The following is a 14,874-nucleotide window of genomic DNA, read 5'->3' on the forward strand; positions in this document are numbered from 1 at the left end:
CTCAACAGTACATCAAATGAGTACACCAAACCTGGCCATGCTAAACAAAGTATCAATTACTAACGTACAGATAACCTCTTTGGCCGCTCTCCCTTCATAAATTGTGGATAATAGACTTACAAGTCAATAAAGTAAAAGAGTTGCAGCAAATGGGACAGTCCTCGACAAGTTGAGAACTCGGATAACAATAACAGCTTAGAAGGAAATGCTTGAAATCCAAATAATCTATAAGTTCAAAATTGTCTACGGAAGACAGTTCGGACTCGACGATCAATTTATTCTAGTAACAGGAGCATTACATGACGAAGTCATAAATACTGACTGACTACAACCTCATCTGACTTTGGAATGTCGCCGCCACAGAGTGTTTCTATTTGATCAGTTTACACGGGTCACAGCTGCATGTATGGCATCTGCAAGATGGGGAACCGTTTTCGAGCTCAGACCAGCCATGCTGATTCTCCTGTATGAAATTAATTTTGTTAATATTGACAGTCAAAATAACATCTACAAGCTCACTTAGAGGAAGTTTCTATCCGCCAAAGACTAGCCATGGTTGACCTAACATAATAGAATAGAATCGTCCTACTGAATGATATAAAATGATATTTTCCTTTGTCAGAACAAGAGATTTGCTGGTGAGGGCATACTCTAGTTTGCAGCATCACAACAAATGACTGAATGAGAATCAATTGAGGAATGAATGTCTCTAAGATCCAAGTACAAGAGTTCAACTCCAAAATGCATACCTTTCTTTGTAATTAAGAAATACAATGTAATGGAAAAAGAAGAAATTACCCATCAGAAGTCATGTAGATATGATATTCGTTCCTCATGAAGGCCACTTGCTCGTTATTAAGCCCTGTGAAAGTAAACATCCCAATCTGCTTGATGATGTGACTCCAATCACCAGGAGTCCCTGCATGTGTTAAGAAGTAGCCAGTCAAACCCGTTCATAAACCCTCTTACTTCTCATATCATCTCGAGTAGCTAGAGAGCACAAGAATAAGCTTGCACTAAAAGGGTAACTTGTTGAGCAACTGATGATGATTTTGATCAAGAACAAGGTCAGGCAATATACCTCTGGCTTGCAGAGCATCAAAAAGTCGATGACGCATGCTTATTATTCGATCGGCCATGCCTTTCAGCTCAATAGTCCATTCATTGTACATCTCTCTAGAAAGCAAATTAGGTAAAAAAGTACAATCAGGATGGTCATGATACTGTAACAAAAAGGGCAGATTTGTACGAGACACTACTAAGTGATAATTCTTATAATATATTATATGCATCTCACAATGTGGAATCAGCTGCAGAATAATTCAAGACAATCTTTTACCTCAATCGACATGTGTAAACAAATATGATAACAGCATATGGGAAGAATACTGAAATTGTCTTATCTCTAAATATCACAAAAGATGCATGTAAATTTATTTGAAGAAGTCAATGTTGCCGCCTTTGTCTTTCGCTAGAGGTTTTATCTACAATATGGTGGTGCAATTTATGAAGGTTGAGACAAAGTTGACCTTCAAACTCATCGTTATTAGTTAAAGGTGAATGCAAACTCCACAATTAAGTAACCAGATATTTCTGCCAAAAGCAACAAAGGATACTAACTGACAGTCAAAATTAGAAAAAAAAATTCATATCAGGTGTCACTGATTTGGCTCACTATAAAGGCATCCTTAAGGAATAACTACAAAGAGAAAGTTTATAACAGCTTGGAAAAATATTTCTTTGGCTAGTGAGAAGATTGTTCAACTCAATTCTACCAAGTGAGAAACTTCCAACAGGAGAACTAGCTGTCCTACCTGTCCTTAAGAATGGTAGCCACAATGGAGGCACCATGGATAGGAGGATTTGAATACATGGGCCTAATAACAAGCTTCAGCTGACTTTCAACCCTAGCAGCCACATCTGCATGTCTGCAAACCTAGAACATGAAAAGAAAGTTACTGAATAATATAACAGATATATCCCTATTACAGAAAATAATTCAATAATGTTCTATAGGCCTATGAAATGTTAAGTTTGGCAGAAGAAACACTTGAAAAACTAATTTACATGATGAGGGAAGGAGCAAAAATTTAAAACATTAAGTGGAATTAGAAAGTAAATGAAGCACTTACAATACTTAGTGCACCAACACGTTCCCCATAAAGACCCATGTTCTTTGCATAGCTTTGGGCTGTAAGGCATTCACCACCATCAGCAACAAACACGCGAACTGACAGTGCATCAGAATCAAGGCTTCCGCTTGCAAATCCCTACGAAGGAAACAGAGTGCATCTTAGATGCAACAGTAGGGAGGAATATATTAATTAAATTATACCAACACAAACACTATAAATTGACAATTATCTTCTCCTATCATGTTCTGTGCCATATGTAACTCAGTCGAAATGTGTAAGATCCATAAATATTATACATTCTTATCTGGACTCTGGCAGGCAATGAAAGTTCACGTGAAAGCACTGCAACAACAAATAATACAAGAAAACAGTTCATTCATCACATGTTCACCTGATAAGCACTGTCAAAGAAAGGTAGCAACCCTTTTGATCTCATAAGTTGTCTAATTTTCTCCCACTGATCAGGAGTTGGATCTACTCCAGTAGGATTATGTGCACATGCATGAAGAAGCACTATTGCACCAGAAGGGGCAGCACCAAGATCTTCAACCAGACCTGTTTCAGAAGAAATTTTCAGGTGGACAGGCAAGCATTTAGATAAGTTATGTCACGATTTTCTGGTTCACATGTCAAAAACAAATCAATTAGAAAGAAACCTACACTAACTTGATTCACAAACTACTAAGTGTAACTAACCGTGTAATAGCATGCACTGAGAAATTCAACTGATCTTTTAGCTACTATGAGCTAGCATTACCCCCTCTGATAAGCCACGATGGAGTTAGGCTATTACCTTGAAAGTCCAGCCCACGTGTTGCAGGATCATAATAGCGGTAAGTCTTTACAGATAACCCTGCTAATGTGAAAACCTTTGGATGATTTCCCCACGTTGGCAGTGGAATATATATTGTGCGCTGGGTGACAGGTATACTGTTTAGTCGCAGAACTATCAAATAGAGGTTTATTGAATATAATAGTATCTATCAAGTAAGAAGAAATCCATACTTCATGATAATGCCTTGCCAGAAACTCAGCTCCAACTCTTAAAGAACCAGTTCCTGATAAGCACTGCACAGTGGCAATCCTGTTTTCTTGAATAGCAGGACTGTGAAGGAGAAGGTAATTAATGACTTCTGCATGAAAAATAAGATACTACAGGAGAGCTGAACTATTAGTAGTATAACTTGTTTGTAGGGAATTACAGAAGTCCAACCTCATCTGGTATCAAGCTTATTGAACAAAAAGAGAAATACATCCACATTATAACATGAAATGAGGGACATAACTTAAGAAGAAGTAAAATGTAAACAAAGAGATGACATATTTGATTTACAGGTTATTGAATCAAGCTATGCTAGATTATTTTCAAGGATAAATAAGATTACTACACATATTAAATTTACAGGCCGAACGTAGTAGTATTTAGCATGTCCAATGAGAAAAATACTTTACAATAACCATCAACAGTTAGTTAAAAACGCTTAAACTTTTAACAGCCATTACGCACCTATCGGCTCCAAAAATGAGTTTAGCACTCAATTTATTGAAGTCCGCCAAACCAGTGATCGGGAGATACTCCTTCACTCGAGACCTAATCGAGCACCAATTGCAAATTAAAATTATCTTCGAATTCTATTCAAACCATCGAAGCAAGAGATTAGTGCTTAAATCATACGGATCGTTAACCAGCATCTGCTCCGCCTTCCTGACCACATTAAGAACAAGCGGCTTTCCTTCCTGTTAAACGGTGAAACCAACTGGATCAATAAAAGCTACCTCATCATCCGATCGATGAGCCGCATTGATTTTTTATTTTTTTACCTCAGTTCGGTAAGCTCCAACGCCCAGATTCACCTTGACCGGGCTCGGATCCTTGTTATACGCTACTGTCACCTAGTTATCATATCAAATTCACAATCGAATCAAGGAAATGAATAAGAAATCGAAACCTTAGCGATCGCAAGAACCGATCAAAAACGGCGAGAAGCAAAGAAGAAGATTACCCCAAGGATCGGGTCCTCCGGAGCCTGGACGACGGCAGCAAAGACGGATCCTCCGTACGATCCAGCAGCCGGCGAAGGAGCGATGAGATCAGAAGGGTTTTGAGACGCCATGGGAGGAGAAGCTTTGAAGTAGGCAAAGTTGGAAGCAGAAGACGAGTCTCCTCCTAAATGGCGTATCAGTGTATTTAACCTCCGCCCCGGGGACGGGCACACCCCGTGCACGTTACCCGCATTCATTACTTTATCTAACTTTCGCGCTACTCCCGAGCGGGGAAGTGCGTTCATACGTGCGCCCCCGGTTTCGTCTACTTAAGAAACAGAGGCAGGTAGGAGACGTGGCGTGATGATGACCGTTGAGATCGAGACGTGTGTGGATCCATCGGAAAGAGGTGGGACCGGGACGGCCTTGGAGTCCAATAAAAGACACGTGGCGGAAGATTCGAGAAAGCTCCGTGGGCGAAGAAGGCACGTGGCACGAGAGGGGTATGCAGGGAAACGGTGAGCGGCATTTTTACCGGGAGGAAATTATGAATTTGAAATATATATATATATATAAAGAGAAATACGTAAGAAGGAAATGGGTGTTAAGCCCATGAGCCTTATGGGCCTTTCGGGCCTCAAAAGGGTATAACGACCGGAGACGGGTGGCATTATCTGAAAAGGCCCCAAAAGAAGCTAATATTTTGCTCTTTAGTCCCCACTGCCTAAAGCTCGTGCTGCTCTGGTTGGACACGGGTTGCCAGAAATGGGGAAGAGGCGGTTCGCCCAAGTGGCGACCAGCGACGACGAAGAGGAGACCACCACCACCACCAAGACGAAGCAATCGCAGCGAGAGGACGACGCCGACGAGAAGAGGAAGGGGAAGAAGAAGCTTCGACTCGACGACGAGGACGAGGGGAGGGAGATTGACCGGTCCAAGAGGCGGAAAGGCGGGGGGAGAGGAAGAGATTGGGAGGACGACGACGGCGACGAGGAGGAGGAACAAGAGCCACCGCAGGAAGATGCGAAGCCGATCGGAGACGTGATTAGGGTTTCGGGGAAGGGTAGGAAGAAGAAGAAGCATTTCGCCTCCTTCGAGTACGATGGCAATGTGTTCGAACTCGTACGGTTTCTACTTCCGAATTCTGGGGTTTCTTTTCTTGTACTTGGTTTGATGTATCTATTTTTTTATGCTGAATGCAGGAGGATCCTGTCCTCCTCACTCCGGAGGATAAGCGGCAGAAGCCCTATGTTGCGATCATTAAGGTGAAATCCTTTCTTTTTCTATGTTTTTAAACTTTGTTGTTTTCATCTTTGTTCTGTCTTTTGAATAGATAAGATCCTCGCCACCTTATGATTGTAATGTGGAAGTGACTTGGCATTAAAGTAACTTCTAGTAGGGATTTCTTTGATTATTGAGTTGGAACAAACTGATGTAATCTGCTGTGACAGTAGTGTTCTAGTTTAGCAGTCTCCTGAAGATAACTGTTTCTTTTCTTACGTTATTTGAAGGCAATAGATAGCTTCATATAAAACTTAGCAGAAAGTGATCATGATTATGTTCTTTAATCCTACTGAAAGTGATTGTGTAGGAGTCATAACCCAACATTGTATATTCACAACTAGGCCTATCCTCTTTGATAAGCCGATGTCTGTTCCTGTAACACATAACATGTAACATAATTGTAACTTCACTGAGTATGTCCAGAGAAGAATGTTGCAGCTTTCGGTCCTTTGTTCTTGCCCAGATCCACCCACAGAAAGCTAACATGATATTCTAAGTGGCTCATTTTCTCCTTATTTTCTCATTAACTGCGTAATTTCATCTTTGCTGGAACAGGACATAACCCAGGACATTGATGGCAATTTGATGGTTAACGGACAGTGGTTTTATCGACCTGAAGAAGCAGAAAAAAGAGGTGGGGGGAGCTGGGAGGCACGCGATACCAGGGAACTCTTTTACAGTTTCCATCTTGATGAGGTGCCTGCTGAGTCTGTGATGCACAAGTGTGTGGTACATTTTGTTCCTCTAAACAAAAAGTTGCCGATTCGTGCAGAACATCCTGGTTTTATAGTACAGAAAGTTTATGACACTGTTGAGAGAAAGCTTTGGAAGTTAACTGACAAGGATTATGAAGACAATAAACAACATGAGATTGATCTTCTGGTTCAGAAAACACGAGAACGTCTAGGAGAACTTGCTGATGTTGAAATTGAAGATCCTCATGCTGAGAATGTTGATCAGTTGTCAAGTAAACGAAGCATTAGGAAGAAGACCATGAACCCTATCGATGTCTCCAGAGCAGATGATTCGACCGTAAGATCTGACCATTTGATGAAAGCAGAAACACCTGGAAGCTGCACGAGTGATGCTTTAAAATATCATAGTATTCTAACAAAATTCAAAGTGTTGACTGGTGATTCATATCGTGATAGATGGCTAGATAAGCTTCTACAAGGGATTAGAGTGGCATGCAATTCAAAGGAAGATGCTTCGGCAGATGATAAGCTGTTAGGTAGTGCTTCTCTGTTAGATGGTAATCCAACCGGTGACACCTGTATGGCTTCTGTTACAACTTCCAAGGATAATGGTTCAGATGTAAGTTCTAAAATGACCAGTCACTGTTATCATTGTCATGATATTAGCTTTTAACAGATTATGTATAATCATGTTTTCTCTTTCATGTTATGGCTAACATGTTTTAGTTCATTAAATCATCCATCATTCTGTTTCAAAGTTCCATTAGCCATAGACACAACTTGTTTTGAATGAAATGTCATTTATTTGGTTCTTGCCAGGAAACTTAGGTTTTATGGTTATTATGCTACGATAATGTCATTTATTTGTTTCAAAGTTCCATTAGCCATAGACACAACTTGTTTTGAATGAAATGTCATTTATTTGTTTCTTGCCAGGAAACTTAGGTTTTACGGTTATTATGCTACGATAATGTCATATATTTGTTTCAAAGTTCCATTAGCCATAGACACAACTTGTTTTGAATGAAATGTCATTTATTTGTTTCTTGCCAGGAAACTTGGGTTTTGTGGTTATTATGCTATGATAATGTCATTTATTTGTTTCTTGCCAGGAAACTTAGGTTTTGTGGTTATTATGCTATGATAATGTCATTTATTTGTTTCTTGCCAGGAAACTTAGGTTGTGGTTATTATGCTATGATAGAGAGAATGAGGCACAGTAACATTTGTGATTGTCTATTTCAATTTGTCATCATGGCATGCTAATGTTTTTCCATTTATAAACTTCCCTCTTATCCTTTCATGCTCATATCATTAATGTCCCTCTTGTGCTCATCTTCCTTGGTGGTTAAATTACAATTTTACACTCCTTTATTGGAATTACAGATATTTAGATCTTCAACATTCTGATATTTCATTTTTCTTCCCCCTGTTCTAGTGTGCTTGGTCACTAATTTTTTGTATTCTCTAGGATGGGGATGAGAATTACTGGCCAGATGTAGCTGTTACTGCCATAACTGCCCTTGAAAGGGCTACACATGAAGCTCTCGGGTCTGACTTCCAGAAGTACAACCAGAAAATGAGGCAATTGGATTTCAATCTTAAGGTATATACTTCATGCTTGTACTTTCTTATTAATTATTTGCTGTTTCTCCCCCTTGATAATGTCTCAAGAGGGTTAGTTTTTAGCCATTCGTCATGATATTAATGAAATATGATTAAATTAGGCAAAATTTTCAAATGTTATAAGCTTAGGGCTTTAGGTACTTTTTCTTTAACATTGCTAATGTCATGTTAACAACAGTGCCATCATATGTTGCAAGCTTTTTCTCCTGAGAATTGTTGTGACCTTTTTGATGTATGAGTTACCTAGAGCTCTCCAATGACCAGATCCACTTTTTTATTGTGATCCACTGCGTCATTAGCTTTATCTTTTTGGATGCAAAAGATCTCACTTTAAGTTAAACTGGACTTTATGAATGTTGCAAGAATTAGCATCACAAGTGTTACCTTCAAGCATGGTTGAATTTTTCGTATAATAATTATGTTATATTCTTACGTTGTAGTCTTGACAAAAGCACATCAATGTAGAAAGTTATTAGTTTGTGGAATGTTCTATTATTATGTCGGCTAATAGACAGCATCACAGTAGCTTGCATATAGTATTTCCAATAGGGGAATGTTCAATGTTGTGCAACTATGGAGGTACTTCCTGCTATGGTCAGTTATTACGTTATTTGTGTATATCTGTGTGTATGCATGTATGTATGTATTTGTTATTTGTCTCTGTCTGTCTGTCCCTCTGTCTCATATGCTGTAAATTTGACACAAAAAATAACATTTTTAGTTGAAATTGTCCAAATTATTTTCCCTTTGTAGGATTCTAGTTTGCTGAATAATTGACATCCTCATTCTACTCAGACATTCTCACTCTATTCATGCAGAATAATGCTATATTATCCAGACGCTTGTTGAAAAAAGAGCTTGACCCAGTGGTTATCTTAACTATGTCTCCCAACGAACTAAAGGTAAGCATTTCAATTATTCTTTTTGTTCACTATTAACTAAATGTTTAACAGTCTGGGGAATACCGTAATGTATATCCGAAGTTGCTCTATTCAGTTAGCTTGGTTTCAGAGTCACTGACCTTGGGAGTTTGATTTAGACATCGAGAAAATTATTTTAATGATGTGAAAGAGAAGACTGGCGGAGGGAGGGACTGAGGTGGATCGAGAGGGAGAGAGGAGGCGTGGATGGATAGATGCATGGGAGGCAAATATGTGGCCGTTAGGCTGCAATTCAATACACAAACTACATGTGATATATTTGTGTTAAGCATGAACAGAATATAAGTTATTTTATGTGCGTATACTTTGTTAGCTAATAGCTAGACATATCACGATGCTGATGCTATGAGATAAATTTGACCCCAAGAAGAAACATTTTGTCGAGAGTTGAGCATTCTCTTTGCGACCATCTATGCCACCTACACATCTTGTGAATTAGTGATAACGGTGTTTTTTTATTCCGTATCTGCTTCTTATATGTGTAATGTTTTTTTTGTTATGGACTAATTTGATTTCCGGATTAACTTTCATTGACATTTCAGGCAGGATTGACTGCAGAAGAGAAAACATCAAAGGAACCTGAAGAGTCAAAACAGTTGCAGGTCTTAACTTTGCCCATTCCCAGCCACTTTGATGAATTAATATACCTATATGACCTTAAGCTGAGTCATTTCATATCCTATGGTTCATTGCACTCTAGTGAGACTTCGTCCTACAGAATGATAGCAAACTGAAACATAAATGTTGAAGAGTGACGATTTGCAATACTAGCAGGATTACTTGGTGCAAGTGAGTTTTGTGTAACTGCTAACCTCAGTTCCTTGCTTTTGTAACCAGATGACTGATGCACGATGTTCGAGATGTATGGAAAAGAAAGTGGGCATATCTGAGATTATTCATGCTGGTCATGGGGATCGATATCAGGTATGCAGAAATATACACAGATTGTTACCCTTTGTTCTTTATTGTAGTTCATCTTTTAGTAATTGTTGCACTGTAGATTACGTTATTTTTGTAGTTAGCTAGGAGTGAGCTTATTATGTCTATGGACTTTCAAAATTTACTTTGCTTTGATCATATTATTTAGTAATTAAACATTGGAAGGAAAAGAAAACTTTAAAGGTCTATTACATACATGCCTTCATGTGCTCCATGATTGTTCTCGCACATATCTGGTTCATCTTTTATGCTACCAAAGATGTTATCTGTTCTTGTATTGTTTTATCAAGTTCCTCGTTAGCTAGTGTGAGAAAATCTTCTAATTGATGCCATCCTGTACTCATATTCATTGCCCATCTAAATTTTCCAGCTCGAGTGCATTGCTTGCGGACACACTTGGTATGCCTCCCGGGATTCCATCTCATCGCTAACAATTGATGCTCCAAACGATGTGGGAAATGTCGGCACAGCACCTTGGGCCACTTCAAAGTTTGAAGATGTGGAGAAGAAGTTGGTGAGCCCCCGTGAGCCGGAGAAACCCGCTGTTGATGTCTTCCAGAAGACAACTGCAGCTTACATGCCCGTACTGGAAACCCAGAAATCATTTAACAGATCAAAGTCTGATGATCCCTCTGTCCCGGCGGTAAACCGTGAATAGGTTTTAGAGCATATTATCCACATTACTTGATCTTTCCTCTCTCCCTTCCCTGTGGAGAACGAGATTTTTGTATCTGAAGGGAGATTTGTAGAATCAGTGCTTGTACAGTACTAGAATGCCTTTAGAATCACTTGTGCAGTTTACTTTCTTTTATTTTTATCTTAACGTCGGTGTTGCACCTATGAATAAGTTGGCCATAGTGATAAATAGTTTTAATTTGGCGTTATACCCTCAAAAGATAATTATCCCTATATATCCATAATTTGATCGCAGGACGATTTGGGGTCTATCCACAAGGAATACATCTAATTACGTGTGTATATGTATATATATGAATTTTATAGTCTGCCAATAGTCGCCTTTGTTTCTGGAGCAGATTAACCACGATTAATCGCCGAAAAGCCTGGACGTGTGCCTAATTATCATAAGTCCTTAATATCTTTATTCCAACAACTTGTTTTCGCTATGCTACAATCTATTTGGCAGAATTTTGCTGCATTGCACATCGAAAGAACTCCTAAATTTGGCAGATATGCCACTGCAAAATTCAAATAAGCAAAATATAGAGAAGAATACGGATGTCTGCAAGTGTTTCAAGACAGAAGAAACCTCTTCACTAGGCCTTACTCTCAAAAACGAAAAGAAAAAAGGAAAAAGGAAAAAGAAGAAGAGAATCACACATGTTGCTATCAAGCAGATTTTGCCTTAATCTTCTTCACCCTTGAGTACAGGAAAACACCAGCAAGTGCTACACCAGTCCCTGCAATTAGAAGTAATCCAACGTAATATGTGACTATGGAAACTGAGACATGAAAAGAAATTGCCAATGAATTCAAGGCTAAGAAGATGTTTACCAAGAGAGTTGATTGGAGAAACAGGAGTCCTGAAGAAGAGAACTGAAGTCACAATCACCACGACTCGCTTCACACAGTTGCCCACTGAATGGGTGACAGGAGATACTCTCGACAATATCATATATGAAACCTTAAAAAGGATTTCATACCAGAGGATGAGATTTGATAAAGAAGTTATACTAGAAGAAAAATGATGCATGTAACTGGCAATGAGGTCGAAAATTAGATACGATAAATAAGTATACTCCTGCTTTTGGTGAGCATACCCTTTTGTTTCTCCAAGGTGAGTTAAAACTGGAGAGTGATTTATTCAAAACAACATACTGGATTATTAATAAGGTCAAATTGATTATACCATAGAATAGTTAAAAGTCAGCTTTAACTGAATTTTTGGGATTTATACACATGAGGTATACATACAGACATCTCTATCTTCCCTTTGAAAGTCCAAAGTTGTCTTGCATAAAAATGATAATAAGCAACTTCCTGGTCCACTTTTTCTGACTACATAATTGTTTCATATGTATTACAGCAAGTTATAAATGCTTGGCAACCAACACAATGAGGAACCAAAGACTCTTAGAAATAATGCATACGATTAATAGACATTAGTAATAACAGCGGGTAAAACAGATTGGTTGAAAAAAATATAAACAAATTTATCCATGAAGAAGAAAGGAAATATGCAAAGAACTTCAACAGCTTACCTGCTGATAAGCATGAAAACATAGTGCAGCAATGAAAGACCTCATGTATATCTGGTTCAGATTTAGACCCTACAAGACAGAAAAGGGTGTTAGAAGTTCCTTTAACAGCAACACTTATGGAGAACATGTGCATCATACTTACAGCAGACTGCACAAATGATGGAATGAACTTGGCACCTTCCACAAATAACGTTACAGGGGCTAACAAGAAAAATGACATGATTGTTATAATTGAGAAGAGATTAATGTTGTCCAGAGACTCCTGCAGAAAACAAAGAACTGATCAAGAACTAAAGACAGCAGGAAATGCCACATACTGTACTTAATGCAACTTCCTCCATCGTCACTATTTTAAAAATCAAAATATGATTAGATAATAAATTGCAGTGTCAATACCTAGCCAATCAGGTAAAAGAATTAAAAGTTTAAAACATATATAAAAAGAGATCACCTCTTTCTTAACCATTAGCTTCTTGCTGAGTACGTTACGGGACTGAAAGGTCACATTAGAAGCCATTGCACTCCAAAAACCAGCCCTGTTTCATAGTAGACAAAGATTGGTAACTAGAACAAATTATCCAACAATAAAGAAAGAAAAAGTGGAGTTCTCTACCATAACTGAGAATATGCATGCAAATCAAGCATGGTATCTAATTTTTTAAAGGTCCGTGAATGCCTTACCAATTAAACGATGCTTCGGTGAGAGAGGCCAATGCCACACCACCAACAATCGGCATAAGAGACATAACTACCCAGATAGTTGGTAGCTGCAATTCCAAGTAAATATATTTAGTCTAAAAATAGGCCATAAAAAGAAAAGAAATTATAAAATAAACCGCATGTCCTTTTTTAGCACACTATCTCTATGGAAACAAGGTCTTGGTCTACTAGCAGAGCTATGACATTGCATATTCTTCCAGTTACGTAGTTCTGCAAGCTACAATAATCAAATATAAACTTGATTTCATAGATTGGGTCAGGGGATCAGATGTTGGGTAGCAAGGTCCAAGCCATCCCTTTAAATAATAATACAATTTGTTTTGTTCCTCATAAGCTTTATAAAATAATCTGCAAATGATAATCACCTCCCCAAGAAACAAGGCAGAAAGGAGAACCGAGAAGAAGGGCTCCATGGCTTTGATGGTGTGTGTAAATGAAACAGCAACTTTTCCCAGACTCATATTAGTGAAAAGATTGCCCATGGTGTGGACAATAGCCAACGGAAGGATAGCTGCAAGCTGAACGATAAAAGAAAGTAATTACAGTGAAAATTTTACTGGTTGTAATAAACCAAGTATCCAACCAATCTCAAAATCTTTATCTAAGCATAACATAATCATACCTGTGCAGCTGAAATCTTAGGTCTCTTGTAAAGATTAGTAGTCCACATGAACAAGACAAGGACAGACCCGACGGCAAACTGAACATTTGTGATGGTTATTGGAAATGGGAAAACCTTCAGAACCTGTGTTATACACAAAAACAGCAAAAGGACTATGTTAGATATCTGACAGCGCACTAAAGCCATACAAATCTAAATATGAATCTTGCATATACACCCTAAAAATCTTGCTTTTCTTTGTGTCAAACACTCTTAAGCTTAAAGTCCAAATTTAGGGTACGCATATACACAGTAAGGGAAGTGCTTTAGGGGGTATGCATGAGAAAGGAAAAAAAAAACGGTAAAAGAGTCATGCCGTATCACTATAAAACCCAACAAGCATGAATCTGAGCATAGATCTACATTCTACGCAAGGATATAATAACAAGGAGGAGAAAAGTGATTTGCCTGCTTGTTGTAGATGTTGAAGTAGATGTTAAACAGATACCAGAGCCCAAAGAGGCTTCCAAGCTGCAGAGTACGAAGCAAACTTCCACTGTCTGCACCTCCAGGTGCTGATGCAGCAGCGCCAGCGGGCGGATCGGCGGCGCTATCTCCAGGGATAGAGCTACTCGCTCGGACGGCGACGGCCGGCTCGCTCCTCCTCCCCTTCCTCGGATCCGATGCGAGGAGGAGGAAGGGAGAGGAGCCATAGCAAGAGGATGAGGCGGAGAGAGAAGCAGATCGTCTAGGGTTAACGCGGAGGGATCGAAGAGGAGGAGGAGGAGTAGAAGGGATTCGCGATTTGAGATTTAGATCGACGAGAGGATGGGAGGCGGAGACGCGAAATGCCGCGCTCTGCATCATCGTCTTCTTCCTCGGTGTAGATCGGAAAATAAAAAACTCTTTCGCCTCTTCCTCTTCCTCTTCCTCTCCCTTTCCAAACTCTTCTTTCTCCTTCTTAAACCTTATTGTGCGTTAGTCCAGGCGGAGAACTCGAGAGTATCTGTGAGTGGGGCCGTTTCGCTTCACAAACGTATATACTATACCTAATACTTACTGTAAACAACGGGTTCCTCGAGGCCGGGGGACGGACCTTTTTCAGGTTTCCTGAATCCAAGGGGCTCTTTTACAAATTACTGCCTACCTTTCTAATTTACCCTATTTCGACAGAAGCTACCTTTACTAGGGTTCTAAATTTTTTTAAAAATTTTTTTTAAATTTTTTTAAATTTTTTTAAATTTTTTTAAATTTTTTTTAATTGAAATAGTACGAGATTAAAAATATTCATGAAAAAGTTTAAGTTTATCGCAAAATTTTTAAGAAAAAGTTTATAGTTCTTATTCAACGTATAATCTTTTGATTAAAGGACCTTTCTGGGAACCTACCTCACTGAGGTAGAAAGAGTAGGAATATTTTAAAGTTAGAACCTCAGATGTCAAATCCCAACCCACCCCACCACAGTGAACCTAGACCTCACCTACCAAACTTTTTATTTTTTAAATTTAATTTTTAAATTTTATTTAAAATCAACGAGGTTTGATGGTCATACTTTTTTTTGTTGTTGTATGATCTATTGTTCCTTCTAAAGAAATTTATTGTTCTATTGTAGTTTTCAAACTACTTTTTAAATTATTATCATTTTTATCTCATAAGTAGTCATGTAGATTTTTTAAAAGTAAATTACTCTCTCATAATGTGAATTAGAAAGTCGGTCTCTCAAGTAGTGGT

The 14,874-nt window shown here is 38.6% G+C and overlaps 3 protein-coding genes across 3 annotated transcripts; 1 reads left to right on the top strand and 2 right to left on the bottom strand.

The window, feature by feature from the left end:
• Positions 1 to 65: 65 nt before the first annotated feature.
• On the bottom strand, positions 66 to 4,407 carry LOC140773353 (aspartate aminotransferase, cytoplasmic). Its single transcript, XM_073115855.1, has 12 exons — positions 4,139 to 4,407; positions 3,957 to 4,028; positions 3,811 to 3,872; positions 3,643 to 3,726; positions 3,141 to 3,240; positions 2,929 to 3,049; positions 2,527 to 2,690; positions 2,133 to 2,270; positions 1,815 to 1,936; positions 1,082 to 1,176; positions 799 to 919; positions 66 to 463 (listed from the first exon to the last, which is right to left on the bottom strand). Exons 1-12 carry the CDS (start codon positions 4,373 to 4,375, stop codon positions 379 to 381), a joined length of 1,401 nt encoding a protein of 466 aa, XP_072971956.1. The 5' UTR covers positions 4,376 to 4,407; the 3' UTR covers positions 66 to 378.
• Positions 4,408 to 4,843: 436 nt separating this feature from the next.
• Positions 4,844 to 10,503, top strand: LOC140773352 (protein REPRESSOR OF VERNALIZATION 1). The gene is made up of 8 exons (XM_073115854.1): positions 4,844 to 5,240; positions 5,321 to 5,383; positions 5,958 to 6,716; positions 7,569 to 7,703; positions 8,542 to 8,625; positions 9,207 to 9,266; positions 9,502 to 9,588; positions 9,974 to 10,503. Exons 1-8 carry the CDS (start codon positions 4,884 to 4,886, stop codon positions 10,259 to 10,261), a joined length of 1,833 nt encoding a protein of 610 aa, XP_072971955.1. The 5' UTR covers positions 4,844 to 4,883; the 3' UTR covers positions 10,262 to 10,503.
• A 177-nt stretch (positions 10,504 to 10,680) lies between these two features.
• LOC140774733 (phosphoenolpyruvate/phosphate translocator 1, chloroplastic) lies at positions 10,681 to 14,138 on the bottom strand. Its single transcript, XM_073117826.1, has 9 exons — positions 13,612 to 14,138; positions 13,165 to 13,287; positions 12,908 to 13,060; positions 12,504 to 12,589; positions 12,274 to 12,358; positions 11,965 to 12,084; positions 11,823 to 11,891; positions 11,116 to 11,245; positions 10,681 to 11,021 (listed from the first exon to the last, which is right to left on the bottom strand). The coding sequence occupies exons 1-9, from the start codon at positions 14,008 to 14,010 to the stop codon at positions 10,951 to 10,953; spliced, it is 1,236 nt and encodes a 411-aa protein (XP_072973927.1). The 5' UTR covers positions 14,011 to 14,138; the 3' UTR covers positions 10,681 to 10,950.
• Positions 14,139 to 14,874: the final 736 nt, after the last annotated feature.

Source organism: Typha angustifolia, chromosome 13 (genome assembly GCF_048772165.1).
Source record: "Typha angustifolia cultivar Huaian chromosome 13, ASM4877216v1, whole genome shotgun sequence".
NCBI lineage: Eukaryota > Viridiplantae > Streptophyta > Magnoliopsida > Poales > Typhaceae > Typha > Typha angustifolia.